The following is a 19,385-nucleotide window of genomic DNA, read 5'->3' on the forward strand; positions in this document are numbered from 1 at the left end:
TTGAGAAGATACAAGATGGCTCCCACTTTCCGCATCCACCGGCCAGACGTTTTGGCATCGCTGCCGCGTCCCCTCGACCATACCAAGGGCCAGTACCACATTGGCGAAGTTTACACACAAAAGCCCGGATCCAAGAAGAGGAAGAGACTGGAAGTTGTTGTTGGCGTGGACGGAGAAGCAGCCAACATTTACCATGTAAGTAGCTGTATCGGGGGACCTCCTCAATACAGCGTCTAACAGTTGCTTAGGTGCCCTCGTCCGGTCTGCGAACATCGTACCCGATTCCGCCTCAAGAGTCCTTCACTTGCGCGCCGCACTCGATCCGATTCCAGGGAGAAGGCTCAAGCGGTCGCAACAACTACACATACCTCTCCACAAGAGACACTACCGGCGCAAAGGTTACCCTCTGCCGCGATGTGATCGACACGACTGGCAAGACAAACTCTGCTAGCACGTCTCAGCGAGTGCGCCATAAGTCCCCAATCATGCATCTGTTTACCTCCGCCGCCGTCGATACCACCATTCTCAGCGAAAACCAGTCTGACAAGGGCCATGTTGTTGCTCTGTGCAAGGACGGCCAGGTCTTGTGCCTGGACGGCGAGGCATTGGAGCAAAAATGGAGCACATCGTCATACAGCCTCTGCAAAGATCTGCTTCCTGCAACCGTCTCGAACTACGAGGTGGAGTTCTCTCTACACGCTGCGGCATCGGATGTCTTGAATGGACTGTTTCAGGGCAGACAGGACGCCTTTGGCTCTTTCGGACGCCAGATCGACTCCAAGACCTTCAACCCCGACGTCCTTGCCTTTGTCGCACGCACCACCGGCGAAGGAATCACCTCAAGATTCCTCATCATCTTCGGTATCATTCCTACGGCGCCTTCGCAGCCGCTGGTTCAACTCCACGTCACGCCCTTGCCTTCGCAAGACGAAGTCGGCGCCGAATCGGCCACATATCAGCTCCATACCCAGTCAGGAAAGCTGCTTCAGCTTTACGGTTCGGTCCTCCGAACGTACGATCTGACGAGCGCCGTGCCCAAGTTGCAAGGCAGTCTGCCTCTGCCGGATTTGACTTCTTTCCTTCAACTTTCAGAGCACTCGGTTCTGTGCCTATCAAAAACCTCCGCTAGCATGATGAACCCTACCTTCCACTCGATCCAGGCTTCGACAGCAGTCGAGTTCCCCGAGGCCACGGAGCAGCAGAAGCCAACGCTCGTGACTTTCCTGTCAAAGCTCGACATGGCGGTAGCGGTTGTCGGCAACACTCTGGTCTCCATACAGATTGAGCGCCCCAAGTCTCATAACAAGGAAGGCCTTCTCATCGATTCCATCGGCAGAGGTCTGCCGAGGTCTGACCGTGTGCCAGCAAGCCTTCCCAAGGCTGGCAACGAAACCTTTGAAAACTACCTCCCAGGAACACTGTCTGACGAATATGTCAAGGAGTCTCTGGCTGATGTCGTGAGAGCGGATGGGTTTATGCAGGCACAAGACTGGAAGTCATTCGAAGCCCTGCTTGCGCAAAGATTCGGGGTCGCAGTGCAACAGGAGGTGGTCTCTAATGAACTCCAGACGCCAACCTGGAAGTGGCTGGCTGAATCAGAAGCGTACCCTGCCGTTGACCGCAGGTGGGTGCTCTATGCCATCAGCAGAGTCTTCTCGATGGAAATTCAGAGCCCCGAATCGGCCATCCTTCGATGCAACCTGCCCGCAAGCAACGTCTTGATCTACCTCGTTGCTGCTGGCCACCTCACGAATGCCAACATGTGTGCGGCCTTCAAGAGTGAGCTTGCCGAGGTGGCACCCAAGGATTCGGTCATTGACAAGCTGGTTCAGAATCTCGTCGCAATGAACCCTGCCATGGAGCTGCTCCTCAGCTATGTCACGGCAACCAAGCTCGGCGAGAAGGATTTGCTGGTGGTGGTTCGCGCTATCATGCAGACCCTCAACATGAAGCCGCCGCAAGAGCTGCTTGCGCTGACGGAAACCGAGCAAGAAGAGGACGTGGCGATGGAGATTGAAAAGACGGAACAAACGCTGGAAATGGCCGAGGTGGCCGTGTATCACATGGACGACGACCGCAACCTCCGCGAACGAGCTCTCACAACAGCATTCGAGAAGCTCGCAAGCTACTCGTCCATCGCGACGGTGCTCGCCCTCCGCGAGACCCTCAGCCCGACGGAGATTCTGTCACTCATCGACACTCTACGCACACAACTCTACCGCGGCGCCTGGACATCACGGTACTTTGACATGACAGACATGGACAAGGACGAGGCCGCGGGAACACCACCGGATGGCACCATTTCTCTCATTGCAGAACTCATTTCCCGCTGCATTGATTCCATCGGCCTCAGTGGATGGCTTACAAATGGAGCGTCCTCCGTTGGCGGCCGTGCGGACGCGCTTGAATTCATTACCAACCTGAGCAACGAAGTCAGCGCGGCCCTGACCGGTTTGCACGAGACAGTCCTTCTGGACGGCTACGTTGGCGAAGCGGTTCAGTACGGCCGAACAGCAAAGACGGGATCATCAGCCAACGCGGCTGCTTCCGCGCGCGCTGGGGCCCTCGCTAAGCCGGTCTCCCTTGACGTGGAACTCTCGACTCGCTTGCCTCTGGGCCTCGTGTCCAAGCAGCATGTGTCTAATCAAAAGATCGTTTCGGGCGGCGAGGTGCTCGAGAGGAGCTCGCGTGAGAGAGGACACCTGCTGAGTCAGAAGGTCAAGGCGTACTCACTGGAAAGGATCTCCATTTGAGCTGCATGTCAGGTGGAAAAACGTAATGTATCGAGGGGATCTGAGGCTCCACCAGACGAGCGTGTGAGATTATCGGGCTTTGAAGTAAAAAGTTCAAGGCTGAAGACAAACAAAAATCGGAGGAGGCTCTGCACGGGCTGATGGTTTGGGGCAATAGAACCCGCCCTGTGACAGTGTAGCCTGCGAGTAAGGGATAGGAAGAGAGGGAAAAGCGTAGAGAACGAGGACAAGCCAGAAAGTGAAGTGCTCAAAAAGATACCATGAACGGATACCGAAGCGTACATCTTTCCCCTCTCGTCGACCGCGACATCGGTTACATTCGGTGAAGGCCAATCATGTGGTCATTTATGAGCCACCTTCAAACATTGAACAACTCCCATGTGTCCCCTCCCAATGGACTTTCTACCTAGCATAATAGACTTTGCATTGATCGATTGATCGAACAATGGAAATCATCGACCGAATTCTAGCGCCAGCTGGCATGAGGAATTGGGCTAGGTACGGCAGGGCTGACTTGAGATGCACCCTTCCTTGACCAGACGAATCGGAACGCTGAAACTTACCCGTCGGTGTGACAGACCACTTACAGCTGAGGCATTTCGAGAGAAGGCAAGAGGTGTTTTTCGAGGACTGATTAAATTGGATGTACACGATTCAGAGCACGATAGTCTCCCAGGTTGATTGGTTGGTTGCTTCGGAGAGATTCTGTTTGCTGATGAATCTCTACTTCTATGGCGCTTAGGCCCTGAGCATTTTGACTTTGTCGGCAAGCGATCTGTTAGAGCAAGTCAGGCGGTGAAGCAAAATCTAGCTTCTGAATAATCAAGAATACGGTTTCAACATCTATTGCTGAGCTGCTTCAGCGATACCTCAATCCTCGGCTCGTCAATAGACATGTGGCAGTAGGCAGAGACAGACTAATACGTGATACTGCTGACAGAAGCAGAGAGGAGGGGGGGCCATATGCACAGAGGCCCAAGCTCCATATCTCGAAATGCTTCAGGGCGCATGCTCCCGTCTCAAGTGACTTCACGGCATTGGGCGGGTTGAGTCTCCGTGTTGCTGTCCGGTACTTTGGACAAGATGAGATGCCGAGAGAAAGAAGCAGACGAGAATCTGGCAAGCCTCGCTCTCTGCCGTCTTACAAGCCGGTCCACAAAAGTCTTGAATGCAGAAACTGTACGGTACGACCCTCACGAGCTGCAGGTGAAGAGAACAACAGACTATCGATTTCACTAGATCGATGGAGAAAGGTGGCTTTGCACATTCGGGGCTCTGCTGAGGGATTGTGCGGGGGAAGCGAATGAGGCCCTTGAAGTTGCATCGTGGGTAATCGTTGGCAGTTCATGGCCGATCTCATGGCAGATCTGATTGGATGCTGACGATGCAACCGATGCAAAGAGTCCTTTCTCAAATGGTTAGCTTTTCCTGCGCCCTCTTGCTGCATGTCCAGCGAAGACGTAAGAAGAATGGGTTGCCTGCTGGTCAGCTACTTGGATGGCACCGCCGTGACAGGTATGCTTTGCGTCCGAAAATCTTTGGAGGGATTGAGGGAATGTGGACAGCATCGGAATCAAGCACATTTAGACAACCTCCCGTGATGAAGGGCGGAAAGATGCATGGACAAGGCAAGGAGCTCAAGGTTGTACAGTGTCCAAGTCACAAAGTGAGAAAAAGGAACCACGAGATCAGACCAACTTGGGAAAAGGAGTCATAGACGAGAGTTTGTCGGCGAGCATCACAGCGAAGAGACAAAAAGCGCGGTTCTCACACCGGAAATATCGGCTTCTCGATGTACGAGGGATGCCTTGCATCCAAGGTCCCGCAGCGACGAGAGCCGTGTTGTTGCCGCAGTGGCATTCGTCAGCAAGTGACTTCTTGTCCCGGGTCTCCGGTGTTTCCAGTTGCCCGCTCTCAAGTCTCGACTCTATTCTACACGGGTTGTAATATCGATGGAGATGCAAACGAGCTGGCTGAACTTTGGAGTGGGTTTCGAAACGGACCGTCTTCTACAGACAGCTCTGACTCTTACACGAACCCTGTTTCTTACCAATGACATGTTCAAATCCCTTCCAGGACCCTGACGGATGGGCCGAATGGGACAGAGCTTCTAGAAGCCGTTTTTAGCGTCTTCTCGTGTTCGACTCGATGATACGGATACCGGAGACGCCTTTGGGGCCTTGGGTTCCGGAGTTCCTCTTCCCCCAGGGCCAAGACGAACCGACATTTTCAAGAATCGAACCCAAAAAGAAAACCGTTCTTTTGCCCCCCCTGCCCGTATTTCAATCGGTGTTCTCAGAGGGGAGCTGCAAGTGCTGTTCCGTATTCTGTGCAGCAGCGAGGATACCCACATCGACTGGAACGCCGGGTATGCAGGACAGCACGAACGAGGCCCTAATAGAGACAAGGACGAAGAAACTTGAGCGCGCTGCGCTGCTGGTGCTGCTGGAAATAGGATCTCTCGGGGTCCGCCGAGAGGCAAGAAAACCAACTACGACGCTACCGTGGGATACCTGCCAGAGCGCAACAAACTTGTCACTTGTCAGAGCTCGCTCGTGTGCCCGACGTTTGCCCCGCTGCAACCTGCCGAGCGCTACAGAGTCCCCTTCGCTGTCACTGTGTGTCGAGTTGAAGCGCGTAGCACCAGGGCCAGGGCCAAGCAAGGTTCTAAATCGAAAGGCTTCTGATCTCCGTCGTGGCCCCTCTCCGCCGTCCTCTTGTTCGTCGCTATCTGTCTGGATGTCTGCCTTGGCGTCGTCCCCATTGCTTGACGTTTGGTGCTTACAGGAGTAGCTCGCCGACCACAGCATGCCTTTCCCGGGGCCGCTGGGCATTCTGTGCTCGCCCTGCCTGTGAGGTAGAATTGAATTGTTACTGCTCACGCGGGGCTGCGTTCCTGTTTGAGGCTTGGCGAGGGGCAGCCCTCCAAAGTGGCTCTCTGGGAGAGTCCGAAGGGAAGAGCTTAGAGCGTACAGGGCATACAGGATGGAGGGGAGCTGCACGGCGCTTCCTGGACTGCTGCTCGCCCCTCGATTCATCCAGACGGGTGGCGCAGGCGGCAACAGGGACACCCCAGTAGCCAAGGGTGGCGCGTTCCTTTCTCCCCCGGAGAAACTGCGTATGGTGACGATGCTGCTGTTCCAAGAGAAAGAGAACTCGGACCACATGGTTGGCGAGGATGGGTGAATCCGAAAGGGTTCAGTTCAGGTACAACGTTACGGATTGCCGGTACATGTGCTGCTCAGTGTCAATCCAAGGCCAAGCCCTGTCGTTAGCATGACGCCCGTGATGAGTTGAGGTGAAGGGTCGAGGATAGGCATTACAGCCCTATGGAGAAACAAAATCTCTCCAAAACACGCCGGGGCTATTTCAGGGTGATTGTTTACGAAACTTTTCATGTTCAATCAGCTCGGCGATATCATGGTCGCTCTGAAGATTGGTAGACGCTATTTCCGGCAGTTGAAAGGGCGTAATGCAAGATTACCCTGGCAGCTAGGGTTGGCAAACAAATGCCGCGACTGAGTCTCAAGTTCATTGATGAGCTTGTGAACAGTGAGGAACAGAGAGATTTGAGGAAGGGATGAATCATGAATGATAGCTTCACAAGATCGAGTCCGGTGGTTGCCTACCTTACCACCACACCCACGATCTACGGGGGTCTCTGCAATGTATCTTCTCGGCAGAGTGAAGGTAGAGAGGTACATGCAAGAGATATCCAGGCTCTCACAGAGACATATACATCGCAAGAGACACCACCCTGACTCCGGATGTCACTGCCCTGAGAGACACATAAGCAGTCTGATACAGCAAGAGTGACCTCTGACCACTTACCAGTTACAATACATACCTACCACAGTAAGTAGGCCACTGACCCAAAGGAAAGGGCTGGAGAGAAAGGGTCTTCTGCTCCGGCCGTGCAGCTAGTCCCAGGCGGGCAGCAGATGGTGCAGATCCAACCGTCAGTCCGTCACTGACCCCCTGCCACTGACGGCCCCCCTGTCTCGTCTTCTGCGTGCCCCCGGACGGTATGATTTCATGGATCTGGAGCGAATACGTCACTGCAGGAAGATGGAGCGTGGAGCAGGAGCGTGGAGCTTGCTTCTGCTTGTCGCGTTGCCAGTTTGCTGCGCGCTCCTCGTCTGCGTATGGCACCTCCCACATCCCACCAGCCAACCACCACCGACAGCAAGCAGCAAGCACCACATCACAAGCTCATCTCAGCCCCTCCCTCTCTTTCTTTCTGCTACCTACTTTGTAGTTGCCAGCAGCAGCACCAGGGAAAGAGTACTTGCCGGCTTCGGTCTGCCTCGACATCCAGCTGATGCCTGGTGTGCCTCTTTGATCCCCCTTCTGCCGATGCAAGTCAGAAGTCACTCTATTTTCTCTGTCTCTGCAGTATTAGCTCTCGAGTGAGTTGAGTCATCCGCGCAACTTTGCTCTGGCCTTCTGCGCTTGATAATCGACGAGAACCTCTACATCATCACTCGCGTCTCCCTCAGCCAGCTGGCAAGTCCAGCACTTTGCTCAAACCCTCGGGCCTCTACTCCCTCTACACCATCGTTTACAAGACGGGATCGACCTATTGGGCACGGCGCAGATCCGCTGCCTTAACGGATACCGGTACACGCGAACCCATCACCAATCAAGTCTGCCCCCCTCCACCTTCTTTACTACTATGTGCTGTGTAATGAAGAAGGGCACTCGTCAAAGCTGTGCTCCCCCTCCATCCCACGGTACATCCCAAAGTCGACTGTTTCTCCCAAGCGACGCGGGGCCGAGCTGGAGTCGCCCTCGGGTTGCGACCACATGATTAGCTGCCACACCCAAGGCCATGGACTCAAGTAGAGTACACCGGTGAGGTACAACCTGACCCCCCCTGTCTGCGTTTCCCTTGCCTTTTCTTCCCTCTCCCAAAAAGGCACAAGTGACAGTTGAAGTCATTGTCAGCCATCCGGTTTACTGTACGTACGAGTACGTTCCATGACAATATCGCCATGAGGCCCCGTTTCGGGTCACCACCACCTACCTCCTTTGCTCCTCGCTTGGTTTTCTGCTGGCCTCGCCTGGATACACCTTGACAAGCACACAAGCAAGGCCTTGGTTCATGATTTACCCGCCTGTCTATCTGTATCCGTAGTGTACCTCATCGCCTCTCTATCTCTTCTCCTAACTCTGTACGGTATACCTGATACTGATACTCAGAGGGCTGAGTAACTCTACTTCCTGCCGACTCTTGGACTCCAGCTTTTCGGTGAAGCAGATCAGGACAGGATTTGGGGAAGTTGTTATTCTCGGACCTCACGTTGCACATCACAAATCAACACTCTCTCGCCCTTTCTCACTTCTCTTCCTCTTGAGACAGACCCCTTCTTCTCTTCATATCTTCCCCTGCGGACCAACCTTTCCCTTTTCAACCCTCATCCTCCGTCCGTCACCCACGTTCTCGTTCCCGGGACCCCTGCTACATCTAGAACCTCGCAGCCTCTCCTCTGATGCCACATCTTTATTGCTGTGCCTGACTTGCATCACTTTTCCCTGGTCTTAACCCGCCCTCCCTATTGCGTATGGCTGTCGATCACACCCGACACAGCGTCCCAATACATCTATCGCCTACCCGCAAGAGCGCACTATCTTAGACGGACGTTGATTCCTCCCGTCTCTCTCCCTCTCCATCGCATCGACACCAACAACCACCAAGAAAAAATCACACCCGCACAATAGTTACTGCTCGTCGACCGAGCAGGAAACCTCACCAATCCTGACCACAACCATAACGACCCCATCACTCTCTCGTGATGAGTAACGGCAACTCACCCCCCAGTCTCAGAGCTGTTGATGCCTTTGCGCGCGCCTTATACCGTCGCGCCAAGGCATCGGGACCAGATTTCGACGACGTTGCCAACGTCGTCCGTCGCCTGCACACGGTCCTCAAGCACCTCAAGGTCGAGTCCGAAGACCAAGATTCTCTCCTCAACTCAGATGCCTCATCCGTTTATAACCGCCAGCTTGCTCCCCTTGTTGAGGACTGCGACTTTGCCCTCAAGCAGCTCGAAACCATGATCGAAAAATATGGCGAGAGTACACAGCTTGAAGAGCGCGAGCGTGACATGTTGGCCATGGTTCGCACGAAACTTGCCAACCAAGAAACCGCCATCGATATGTTTCTCGACACAGTACAGCTGCACAACCCCAGCAAAGCCCAACGCGTAGTGGACGAACAAGGCGGAAACTTGGACAACATCAAGGACAAGGTGGATGCCATTGCAGCAAGGTTATTTGCTCGGAGAGACAGCGGTATTGGCGATGACGAAGAAGACCTTTGGCAACAGTTCCGGGCCGAGCTGGAGAAGGAGGGCTTCTCAAAGGAAGTGTTGCGCAAGAACAAGGTATGATGATCTTGAACACCGAGACGGGAACAAAGCTGTTGCTAACTCACCTGAATAGGAGGTTCTGCGTGCCTATATTCGCGAACTGGAACATTCAACTGGAAATGATGCCACGGCACCACCCTCGGTTCGCGGTCTCCTCGCCCAGGAGCGCGCATACCCCCATCCAGCCATGGCGGTTACACCTGCATCCTACCAGGGCCGCGACAATTATGGTCCTGGAGAGACGTACGGTTCATATGACGACAAGTATGCTCCGGCTGTAAGGGGTGACCGCCGTATGGCTGAGCAGCGCTCCGCTCCCAACATGCCAAACGAGCTCAGTACTCTTTCCACTTATGGACGGGAACATGGCGCGGACGATAAGCACAACGACTCTCTCGCCCTCATCTCAACTCGCGATCTCATGGCTTTGGATACCATCAACCACGGCATGGATAACCTTCGCCTCACTGCCGCTCAAAATTACAGTACTTCCCCTTCATCTACTTCACCGGCAAACCGCTATTTACCACCAGATGTTGCAGCTGCCCGCGCTGCAGCAGACTTCTCCTCCTCGCCCTCCAACCTAGGCGTATCACCACGCTTCGTACCTCCAATCCCTTATCCCAACAGCCACGGTGGCCCTCCTTCCGCATATGGTGCATCCCCACGTACGTCCCAAAGCCGTCTTGCACCGGATCGCTACGGCATGGATATTCCTCTGGAAGCCAAGTGGACGCGCATTCGCCGTGCCCTCATCTCCCCCGAGATCCTTGAGCGTGCTGGCGTCCGCTATGAGGCTCGCCCAGATTACGTCGCAGTCCTCGGTGTCCTCAGCCGTGAAGAGATCACCAACTACGCTCGCCTCTCTGCCGAGGCCCGCGCTGCACGCTCTTCAAGACGTCACAACGGCGGCCCCCCGCCAGCAGGTGGTGCAACGCAAGGCTCACCTCGCCGGCGCGGTGATTCACATACCTCATCATCAGAGGAACCCCTGTGGGACTCGTCCGACAACTCGTCAGAAGCCAGCTACCCCGACGAGGAGAAAGGAAACAAGACATACTACATTGTTCCCCCTCCCTCAGACAAGGAAAAGGGCACGTCACCCGCCGCAACCGTTCAGCCAAAGCCCATCCTCAAGAACAAGAACGAGAACCACGTCCGCTTCGACCCACAACCTCATGAGCTCGACCCCCACGCCTCGTCTCCCCGCTCCCATCGCGACGACCGCGATCGGAGGAGAAGGCCCTCGCGCCGCGAGCCCAGGGACTACGAGAGCAGGGACCGTGACGGCCACTACAGAGATCGCGAGCGGGAACGTGACCGAGACCGCGGTGATCGTGAGAGGGACCGCGACGGCCACAGAGACCGCCACCGTGACCGGGACCATTATCCCAGCCGTCACCATCGCGAGCGATCTGACCGCGACAGGCGAGACAAGAAGAAGGCCTGGGGCGAGACGCTGGGTGCCGTGGGCATCGGTGGTGCCGCGGCCAGTCTGCTCAGCGTCCTCACTGAGGCAGCTTCTGTGTTGTGATCCTCCAACACAACTACCTACCTGTCTATTACACCTACATACCGTCTTTTCTAGTCTTTTAGTTGTACGATGGCTAGTTGATTGGAGACTTGGACCCCCGGTATCAAACAACGTACCGTTCTTAGGAGCTGGCGCCCTTGTTTTCCTTTCTACATATTCTTCTAGCGTTTACCATTGGGGCTGTGCCCAATACACATTTTGATCCGACGAGAACAGCAATTAGGAATACAGGACATTTAGGGAGATGGGAAAGGAAATCTTTTGCAATCATAAAAAACTCCGAACAACAGACTTGTACCTTTCTTTCCTTTTGTCCAAACTTGTTTCCAAGTTGAACAGCAAACTCATGATACCTGTATTAAGAAAGGGGGAGAAACAAGTAGGGGCGGATGGAGAGTTGTACGAGAGCGCATGGGAGAAGCCCTTATGAGTTTGTAGATGTACACTATACCTTCACGAAATGAGAGATACCCCCAAAGATTGATGCTTCTATGATCTCGTTTCCTCTCAAAAATTCATAATTTCCTATGCCTACTCCGTAAACCCTGTCTTGGCGTCATCAATTCCATGTTCCTTTGTTATCATGCTATGCAATGCTATAACCCCTTCCCCACTCATCCTCTTCACGCACGCTTCTCGCAAACGTGCGAGCCGTTCCCCCTTGTCCTCTCATGATGATATAATCCAAACGAGATCCGCAAAAGTAACTCGATTGTTTCAAGCAAATACCGATGGTCAAGTAACCCGGCACAGTTTCTTTCTACTTGCGTCTGAGTTGCCTGGTATTGGGCCTTGCCTCGTCACTAAAGTCAAATCCTCCAATGGTAGAAATCTTCTTCCTGGCAGGCTGACTGACGACGGGAGGAGACGGAGCCACCGCTTTGCCGGCACCCTCGCTGCCAACGCTGGCAATTTTGCTCATCATCTTGGCCCGATGCTGCTGGGCGCCGGGATCCTGGTACTGTATTTGCGTCGATGGTGGTTCCGGCTCCTTCTCCTGCTGAGGCTTCTCCTCCGCGGTCCGGCCCATCGAGTCCATGCGCGACTCGGCGCTTCCGCTAGATGCTGCCGACGCGTTGCTGATAGCACGCCCAAATATTCGTTTGGCACGTCTTGTCGGTTGCTGCAACGGGCCTGAGCCTTCCACATCGTGGGCATTCTCGCTGCTGGGTTTCGACTCGATCAGAGATGCGAGCTTGGAAGTTAGGTCTTCTTTCTCCGCATTCTTCATTGCGTCCCGTTGACGTTTGCGCTCCGCCTCCGTTTCCTCTTCGTCGCAATCTATTGGTTTCGTCTTGACTTGGTTTTGCTCGCTGGCTGCATCGGTAACAGCCTCGGGCTCGACGGGAGCTTGCGCTTCAGCTAGAGAAATAGGGGTCGCATCCAGGCTGTCGGCTACGCTCGTGGTTCTGGCCAGTCCCACAGGTTGCCTCACTGGCTGCTCCGCCTTCAAGTCGCTGGGCGTTGCGTCTGTCAATGACGGTAGCACTGTCCCAGCACCAAAACTGTCTGCCTGGTGCGTCTTGGCTGTCTGGAACTGAAGGGAGGCGGTCGACTCAGCCTTTGCAATCGTTGTCTCGCGATGCGCAAAGGCTGCCGACGAAGTCTCTCTCACGGCTGGAACCTTCGCAGTTAATGTAGCAGGTTTCTGCCGACCTTCATCGTCTAGGAAGGCTGTTGTGTCGATTCCACCCACGACTGTAGAGTGCCTTGCCGCTGGCTTTCTCGAAGCTTGAGGCACAGGCTCAGACCTTGTCCTTTGGAAAGCCTGCTTCATATCCTCCCTAGTTGTCTCCTTGGGCTTTGGCTTGGGCTGGAGACTAGAAGGCTGGCCCAGTTCAGGAAACATGAACTCCTTGATTGGCACATTGAAGCCTGTTGTCATGCACTCCCAAAGCCACTCCGAGCTGACAGCCGGGATGTTATTGTCGAGGGCCAATTTCAGCTTCTCCTTCCTCGTTTCCGCGAGCGCCCTACACACCAGCACCGAGGTTGTGTCGTTGAGCCGTGATGCGAACCGAGCACCAATCTGTGTGATTGCCTTTTCCACATGCAGCAGGTCGATTCCACTAAACCCCGCCGTGCAGATGGAGATATCCTTGAAGCCGTGAATTGGGAATACTGGTAGCGGGCGACCTAGAATATGGTTGTCTGGGTCGCGAAAAGCTTTGTTATGCAGGCATCGCTCGATGAAGAACTCGGTCACTATTTGGATCTTGTCGATGTGCTCAGGCGGAACCCGAAGGTGCGTTGTCGGCTGGGATTCTTGTGGGACAATAAGAAGCCTGCGGGTCGATCTCGCTTCATAGCCTTTGGTGCAAAGTTCTTGGAAGGAGTCGCAAACTTGTCCCCCCAGGGAAACTATGGTGTCTGCGAGAATTTTGGATTTCCATGGCTCAAACCCAGACATGAAGAAAGAGCATGCAGAGAATATACCTGCGTCAGGAGCAGGCTGGACCATTCGATCGTGGACGCCAGAGTCTTGAACTTCAATCCTGTCCGCCGTATCACCAAGCCCGGCGGACTCGGCGGAAGGCTTGTTACCGAGGATATCTCCCCAAAGCATGTCTCGCTGGCTGCCGAGCTTCATGCTGGCCGTTTTCCTGAGCTTTCTCTGCCCAATCTCGCCCGCGCCTGATCTCGATCTTTTCCCTGCGGACGCCTTCCTTGGTGTTACTCTGTTCCAGGCGCCCTGGCCTTGCTCCTCGGCCGGCAGGACGGGATCGAAACACTGCTCGTCGAGGATCAGGCCGCGTTCGATGCTCTGCTCGAGCCAGGCCAGCGATACTGTGCGGATATTCCATGCTCTGGCGGCCTTATACTTCTTTCCTTCCGGTTTTCGGACGATCAAGTGAGAGACTCGTTTTGTTAGATCGCCCGTATATGCGCCGCCGTTGGAAGTGATTTTCTCGATGATGCTGTTGCGTTGATCGGCTATGAAAGGTCAGGTTGAGAATGGAAAGAACGCCAGTCAACTTTGCTTACGATCGTCGAAGCCAGTCATACAAAGCAACAGACTCCCGCGCTTAGCTTCAGTAGAATCGGCTGCATCGACCACATGGCCGCACGTCTCCAGCGGCTTGAGCTGCCACTCTCGTTCGAGAGCGGCAAAGTCAATATCGGCATCCTTCATCCATAGATCTCCTACTGTATCGATCCATTTGGCATCCATGACCTTGATATCGGTTCGTTCTTTGGCGACATGTCGGTATTTGGGTGTGTCGTAGTCTCCTACGACAAGATGTGTCACGTCGGGAGTTAGATCGTACTTGTGGATGCCTCCGAGTTCTTCAGTCTTTGTTGCTATTTGTGTCTATATGAAGGTGAGAAGATGGTTCATGGCGAGGTTATGGGAAGCAGCATGGAGGTCGGATCAGGGTAGACAGAGGGGCGAATGAATGTGTGCATCACCACAACTTACTCGCTGGTCTGGCGGGATGCTTGTGCAGCACACAACCACGCCCTTGAAGGGATGCGCAGGGTCGATGGCCGGCTCGCTCGAGTCCCGACTGCGAGGGGAGTCCATCCTATGGCATGTCGGTAGCTATGTGGTCCTCGAGGCAGCATTCAAGACTGACTATCCTGTCGACGGTTGGGTGTTCTCAAAGAAGGTGGTCTTTATCGCTGTGGTGTAAGGTACGGTACCTCATGCAACAGCGGGACGGCGCGTCGAGAAAAAAGTCGCGTCTGCTGCCTGCCCAATCAATTAAAACAGTTGCCAAGCGCAACAAGTGCCATTGGTAGACGTCATTCGTGGTGGGGCTTATCATGGTGTGTTCACACTGTGTACTTGGACGATGAAGGCCGTGAAGAGGTTGCTTTTCTGGGGAAGAACACAGTGCAATTATCAGACCAGCAAAATGCCTTAGACAACGAGACGAGTCTCAGGCTTGAACTCTCACCCCAGCTTCCTCACCTAACCTCACTCAAATGGAAGTGCGTTTAATCATTGATTTGCGAGAATGTTCGACCGGAAGCTTTTTATTGATTGGCTCAGTCAATATAACTTTATTTTGTAGGGCACATATCAATCGATCTTGCCCCTCAAGAATAGCTGTTTTAGTCTTAGTCTTAGTGTTGGTCTTGGCTCATCATCGTGATCCTCATGACATGAAATGAAGCCTTGTATGTTTATGAAAAAGATAGCCTCGAGCTGTTTCATTGGGAAGCAGGAAGTAAGTAGGCCTTTATCAGTCTCATTCAAAGAGACAATATTGAATTCTGGTGTCTATGTCGTCGGATATGAGAGGAGTTGCCGAATGATATCGTCTACCTTACACGCATGAGATCTGAAGGGAGAGCCTTCGTACCTTATAGTGATAAGTTCAAACGAGGATAGAGGTGATTGACAGAGCAACTGGGAATGATTAGCAGAAGAAGGTCTGAGAGTCTTTGCAGTGAGTTTAACGAGGCCAGTGAGTATGAGATGCACGCATAGAAACGCGGGAGAATGTTCCTTCCAAGATGAGGCCCAATGAGGAAGGCGGGGTCAAAGATGCGGGCTCTTGCGGTCGGAAGGTCCCACTTCCCGCCGTCCACGGTCCGCCATTGCACCAAAAGTACGGAGTACAGCACCTCAAGGCAGGTCATTTTGGAGTGAGGTGATCACTGAGGAGCGAGAGCCTTACCGCCCAAAAATCACAGACTGCCCCGCCATAGGCAGGAAGACCTTCAGCAACCAAACTGGAAGGCATCGCTCGTTGGCTCTTACCCCACCATCTCGGCTTCAGCCTTGCTTGCTCCCACCCCTCCGAAGCTCTTTTCCACCACCTTACTCTCCTCCCTTCCCAACTGACCACACCACTGCAATAACGACCTTCAATCTCACGCACCCCGTCACGTCTGACCTGCACGAACTTCGCCTCGTCTCCTCAAAAAGCGGCTGACACTCGACCTCTTCCTCTCTACCACGAAGCGTACTGCCCTCTTGCCGACACCCTCAGTCGTCGCATCGTCACCGACTCTTGAAAGCGGTCGAATTGCGTCACGCGACTCGCTCAACCCACATCCGAACCAGGAAGATAGTTTTGGGCAATACGGCCACACACAGACGGAGGTAGAGCTGCTGCGAGCACAATGGCGCCGACATCGACCTCCCAGAAGGCGATGACCACCCAGTTCGTTCAGTTGACGGGTGCAAGTGACAGAACTGCACAAAGGGTGAGTCCAAGCCCAGAGAAGAATACCCTATCGCTGTTGGTGCCTCGGTTTCTCGTCTACCATGCGACGCATGCGCTTTCCCAACCCCTCATCGTCCTCGTCGGTTCGCAAGACGTGGACCTCGTTATTGAACTATCGGCGAAACGTCGAAGCCTGTCATGCGCCGCTACTCTACGTTGCGCTGCTTTGCGTTGTGCTGTCTCGTAGCTGGAGCATTACTGGGCTTCGACGCGATACTGCCTTGGCGGGGAAGGGGGGCAGCTGGTGGAAGACGAGACCGCCCACCGGGCCGTTGGATCTTGAAGGCGGAATGGAGTGCTGACTACAAGCTTCCGAATAGTACCTGAAGAACGCCGGATACAAGCTCAATGAAGCCGTTGATGCGTAAGTGCAACTCACCCGATATACTACACGGGGTTTCCTATAGTCTATGCCGCGGTTTTGTGTCGTTTCGTTCGGTCTCGCTCGCCCCCAGTTGTTTGCTGGACATGGCCGTTTCTGCCATCGCCTTTTACCGCCCGTATAATGTTATCCGAACCACTCATCTCATCATGCGCCGGCCCTTCTCGGGCAATTTGACCTGCAGCGCACGCAAGGATACCGCGTTAGTTCATACTTGACTTGCTCGGTTGTTGGCCCGGTCTGAGATGCCCTTTGTGGGGGAAACGCCGTCGAACCCCCCTCGGAGCGCTACTCAGCGTTGCGCTGCTCCAATGCACCCGTCGGAGAGAGGCACCTCTGCAGCTACGAGGTCACAGTTCACTCTTTGGGGATACATTGTTGCCCACACCGTAGGAGAAAGGCCGAGCCGACGCCGATCGACAATTGCTCCTGAAACATTCACGCGGACGAAATAGCTCTTAAAGCAACGAACTGCCATGGCAAGCCGCCACCGTCGTTGCTTTGATCGGCCGTCTCCCGTCCATTGGTCGATCTAGTTGACGCAAGTGCCTCGCTTTTCCGGACTGGGCCGGCTGTCACCCCGGTGCCACTCATATCCGACCACCACGAAGGTCACGGTCCTTTGTATGGAGAAATTGGCTAGCACTCTTCATCTTCCTAAGCATCTCGTCACAAACGGCTACAGGCATTCAGCACACCTTTGCCTTTTCGAGCCTCTATCAGTTGTGTCGATTCCGCACCAGCCGGCGTGCTTCATTCTTGGATGCGCCAGAACCCCGAAGCACGTTGGGACTGATTGACGCCGAGACAAGGCAGGAGCACCAAGACGATGGGGTGGAAAGGAGTGAAGAATGCCTTGCCTACCAAAGGCTTGAGTTTGTGGTCTTCGAGACGCAAGGCATCAAGAAATAACCTCGTTGCTGAGGAGAAGAATCAGTCTGGGTATTCCACCCATTCAGTGTGCCATGTCCTGCGCAAAGTTGCCAGCCGACTTGCGTCTTTTGAAGCTTCAATAACTCAAATATGTTTACGTTCTTATGGAGTTGTTGCCTCTTGTGTTGCAGAAAAGCATTGACTGACAATTCCTAAAGATACTTCTCTGGCGCCAGCGGAACTTCCACCCCCACGACTTCGGCGCTTGATACTTCGTTGAATCAAATGTTTGACAAGCTACGAGGTATACTCTCACAGCCTAGCCCCTTGATTCCATGACTAACAGTAGGCAGATGACTCGAAAGACGAGAAGAACACACTGGGTCTTGACACTACCATGGCGTACCTCGGCGACTTGGGCGTCAACATCGAGAACGCTGAGCTGCTAGTCGTGATGGAACTCCTTCAGGCACCGTCTGTTGGAGAAATCACCAGAAAAGGCTTCGTCGATGGCTGGAAGGTGTCTGGGTATGAACAACTTTTCCAGCGTCAGCCTCCAGTATACTAACATGATTATAGTGCTGCGACGCGTCAAGCGCACGTCTCTCACATCAAGTCACTGGTTAGCAGTCTTTCAACTGACCCTGCCTACTTCAGAAAGGTGTATCGGCACACCTTCGTTGCCAGCAAGGAGCCGACCCAAAAGGCACTCAACCTTGAGATTGCTACAGTCTACTGGAACGTCCTCTTTTCGCCACCAGGTTGGGAGTGGAAGACGAAGAACCAGGACTGGCTGCAGCTGTGGTTGAAGTTTCTCGAAGAGAAGTGGACCAGATCTGTTAACCGCGACATGTGGAACCAGATCCTCGAATTCGCGACCAAGTCCATGGCCGATGAGTCATTGTCTTTCTGGAACGAGGATGGGGCATGGCCTAGTGTAATTGATGACTTCGTGGCTTGGTGCAAAGAGAGAGGGATTGGCAAGTCCGAGACAATGGACTTGGACGCCTAAAAATATTGCAACAGACCACGGATCGGCATCACCACATGAGGCCGAAACTCACGACGAAAGGTCATTGAGATAATGACTGGGACGGATCCGACGACGGTAGGAGGAGTGCAAATCGGCACGCCTTCCACACACACTTGGTACATAGCAGCGGGACGTCTATTGACAGCGAGGCCGCTGAAACCACAGAGATAGGCTACGTCGGGAGACCAGATACCATGGCCAAAGGTAGAGATTTTCAGCATTAGCCTAGCGCATGCAGTTGTGAACTGCGAATATCAGATTGACAAAAGCCTGAGTGCAAAAAAAAGTGCATAACTTTTTATACGCAGTGGTTTAGTAAATCATTACGTCCAAGTTATATCAGTGGCGTGCCACATATTTATACACTCCGAACTATCGTCGGCTCTATTCATGCGCAATCAAACGTCCCCGGCGCCGGCTCGGGGGTGAATCCCGTATCATACAACAACTGTCATTTTAAGGCCCGCGAGCCACGATTCCCGACTCCCACGCGAAGGAGAATTGTACACCCCATGCTGTGCGGTCTCCCACTCTTCATCCGCGGCGGTGATGATCCACGAACTCCCTTGTGTCATTCCATGCCCCTCTCACGTCTGGGGGCCGTCTTCCTCTTCCTTCCCCTGAAAACGCGCTCATTGATCCCACTTGACGTCTCCGAAGCGGGCCATGGTCTCGAGCTTGCCGTCGCCGAGCTTGACGTGGGCAGTGCGGATGACGCGGGGGTCGAGGTTGATGGTGGTGCGCATGTCGTTGTGGGTGGCAGATGAGGCGTCGTAGCGCATGACAAAGTAGTGGCCCGCCTTGTGCTTCATCTGGGCCTTTGCGACGGGGCGCGGGAGGGTGAAGACGCCCCAGTTGGAGATGCCGCGGATGACGCCGCCGTTGCGGAGGACGATTTGACCGGCGGTGAGGGCGATTCTGTAGAGAGTAATTGGTTAGATGAGGCTTGGACTTGAGGTCTTGTATGATGGAGAGGGTTTGCGATGGTAGATGGCGGGAGGTATTGAGGTCCTGGGATCGAAGGGGGTTATGGGTAGAGATGGAGGGATCGCGTACTCTTTCACCTCGGCGAGGGAGCCCGGTCGCACCTGTGATGATGTTAGTTACTTATTTCAGAGACAAGATGTCGGCAGCAGAATAAGAGGAGCGACTTACAATTCCTATGAGTTCGTACAACATCTTGATATCGACATTGACGCTATACTGGGGATGATTCGAGGTTCGGAAGAAGCTCCAATTGACGATTGCCAAATTATTTC

At 54.0% G+C, this 19,385-nt stretch overlaps 8 protein-coding genes across 8 annotated transcripts; 5 read left to right on the forward strand and 3 right to left on the reverse strand.

The window, feature by feature from the left end:
- Positions 1-15: 15 nt before the first annotated feature.
- Positions 16-2,753, forward strand: CLUP02_02466 (uncharacterized protein; the record flags this gene model as incomplete). Its single annotated transcript, XM_049281498.1, has 2 exons — positions 16-195; positions 249-2,753. The coding sequence occupies 2 exons, from the start codon at positions 16-18 to the stop codon at positions 2,751-2,753; spliced, it is 2,685 nt and encodes an 894-aa protein (XP_049138641.1).
- A 260-nt stretch (positions 2,754-3,013) lies between these two features.
- CLUP02_02467 (uncharacterized protein) lies at positions 3,014-4,809 on the forward strand (the record flags this gene model as incomplete). The annotated part of the gene is made up of 7 exons (XM_049281499.1): positions 3,014-3,075; positions 3,293-3,429; positions 3,496-3,548; positions 3,617-3,937; positions 3,993-4,078; positions 4,155-4,419; positions 4,498-4,809. 7 exons carry the CDS (start codon positions 3,014-3,016, stop codon positions 4,807-4,809), a joined length of 1,236 nt encoding a protein of 411 aa, XP_049138642.1.
- Positions 4,810-5,035: 226 nt separating this feature from the next.
- On the reverse strand, positions 5,036-5,920 carry CLUP02_02468 (uncharacterized protein; the record flags this gene model as incomplete). The annotated part of the gene is made up of 1 exon (XM_049281500.1): positions 5,036-5,920. One exon carries the CDS (start codon positions 5,918-5,920, stop codon positions 5,036-5,038), a length of 885 nt encoding a protein of 294 aa, XP_049138643.1.
- Positions 5,921-6,149: 229 nt separating this feature from the next.
- CLUP02_02469 (uncharacterized protein) lies at positions 6,150-8,389 on the forward strand (the record flags this gene model as incomplete). The annotated part of the gene is made up of 12 exons (XM_049281501.1): positions 6,150-6,192; positions 6,246-6,298; positions 6,352-6,437; positions 6,501-6,522; positions 6,588-6,608; positions 6,678-7,122; positions 7,173-7,373; positions 7,450-7,594; positions 7,701-7,714; positions 7,753-7,963; positions 7,998-8,264; positions 8,344-8,389. The coding sequence occupies 12 exons, from the start codon at positions 6,150-6,152 to the stop codon at positions 8,387-8,389; spliced, it is 1,554 nt and encodes a 517-aa protein (XP_049138644.1).
- Positions 8,390-8,548: 159 nt separating this feature from the next.
- Positions 8,549-10,658, forward strand: CLUP02_02470 (uncharacterized protein; the record flags this gene model as incomplete). The annotated part of the gene is made up of 2 exons (XM_049281502.1): positions 8,549-9,139; positions 9,198-10,658. 2 exons carry the CDS (start codon positions 8,549-8,551, stop codon positions 10,656-10,658), a joined length of 2,052 nt encoding a protein of 683 aa, XP_049138645.1.
- A 760-nt stretch (positions 10,659-11,418) lies between these two features.
- CLUP02_02471 (BRCA1 C Terminus domain-containing protein) lies at positions 11,419-14,184 on the reverse strand (the record flags this gene model as incomplete). The annotated part of the gene is made up of 3 exons (XM_049281503.1): positions 11,419-13,592; positions 13,644-13,971; positions 14,080-14,184. The coding sequence occupies 3 exons, from the start codon at positions 14,182-14,184 to the stop codon at positions 11,419-11,421; spliced, it is 2,607 nt and encodes an 868-aa protein (XP_049138646.1).
- A 1,550-nt stretch (positions 14,185-15,734) lies between these two features.
- Positions 15,735-18,105, forward strand: CLUP02_02472 (uncharacterized protein; the record flags this gene model as incomplete). Its single annotated transcript, XM_049281504.1, has 6 exons — positions 15,735-15,818; positions 16,159-16,202; positions 16,294-16,422; positions 17,312-17,397; positions 17,447-17,621; positions 17,673-18,105. The coding sequence occupies 6 exons, from the start codon at positions 15,735-15,737 to the stop codon at positions 18,103-18,105; spliced, it is 951 nt and encodes a 316-aa protein (XP_049138647.1).
- Positions 18,106-18,758: 653 nt separating this feature from the next.
- On the reverse strand, positions 18,759-19,305 carry CLUP02_02473 (30S ribosomal protein S6; the record flags this gene model as incomplete). Its single annotated transcript, XM_049281505.1, has 3 exons — positions 18,759-19,044; positions 19,183-19,214; positions 19,282-19,305. 3 exons carry the CDS (start codon positions 19,303-19,305, stop codon positions 18,759-18,761), a joined length of 342 nt encoding a protein of 113 aa, XP_049138648.1.
- Between the last annotated feature and the right edge of the window lie 80 nt (positions 19,306-19,385).

The sequence above is a fragment of the Colletotrichum lupini genome, chromosome 2 (genome assembly GCF_023278565.1).
Source record: "Colletotrichum lupini chromosome 2, complete sequence".
NCBI classification, from domain to species: domain Eukaryota; kingdom Fungi; phylum Ascomycota; class Sordariomycetes; order Glomerellales; family Glomerellaceae; genus Colletotrichum; species Colletotrichum lupini.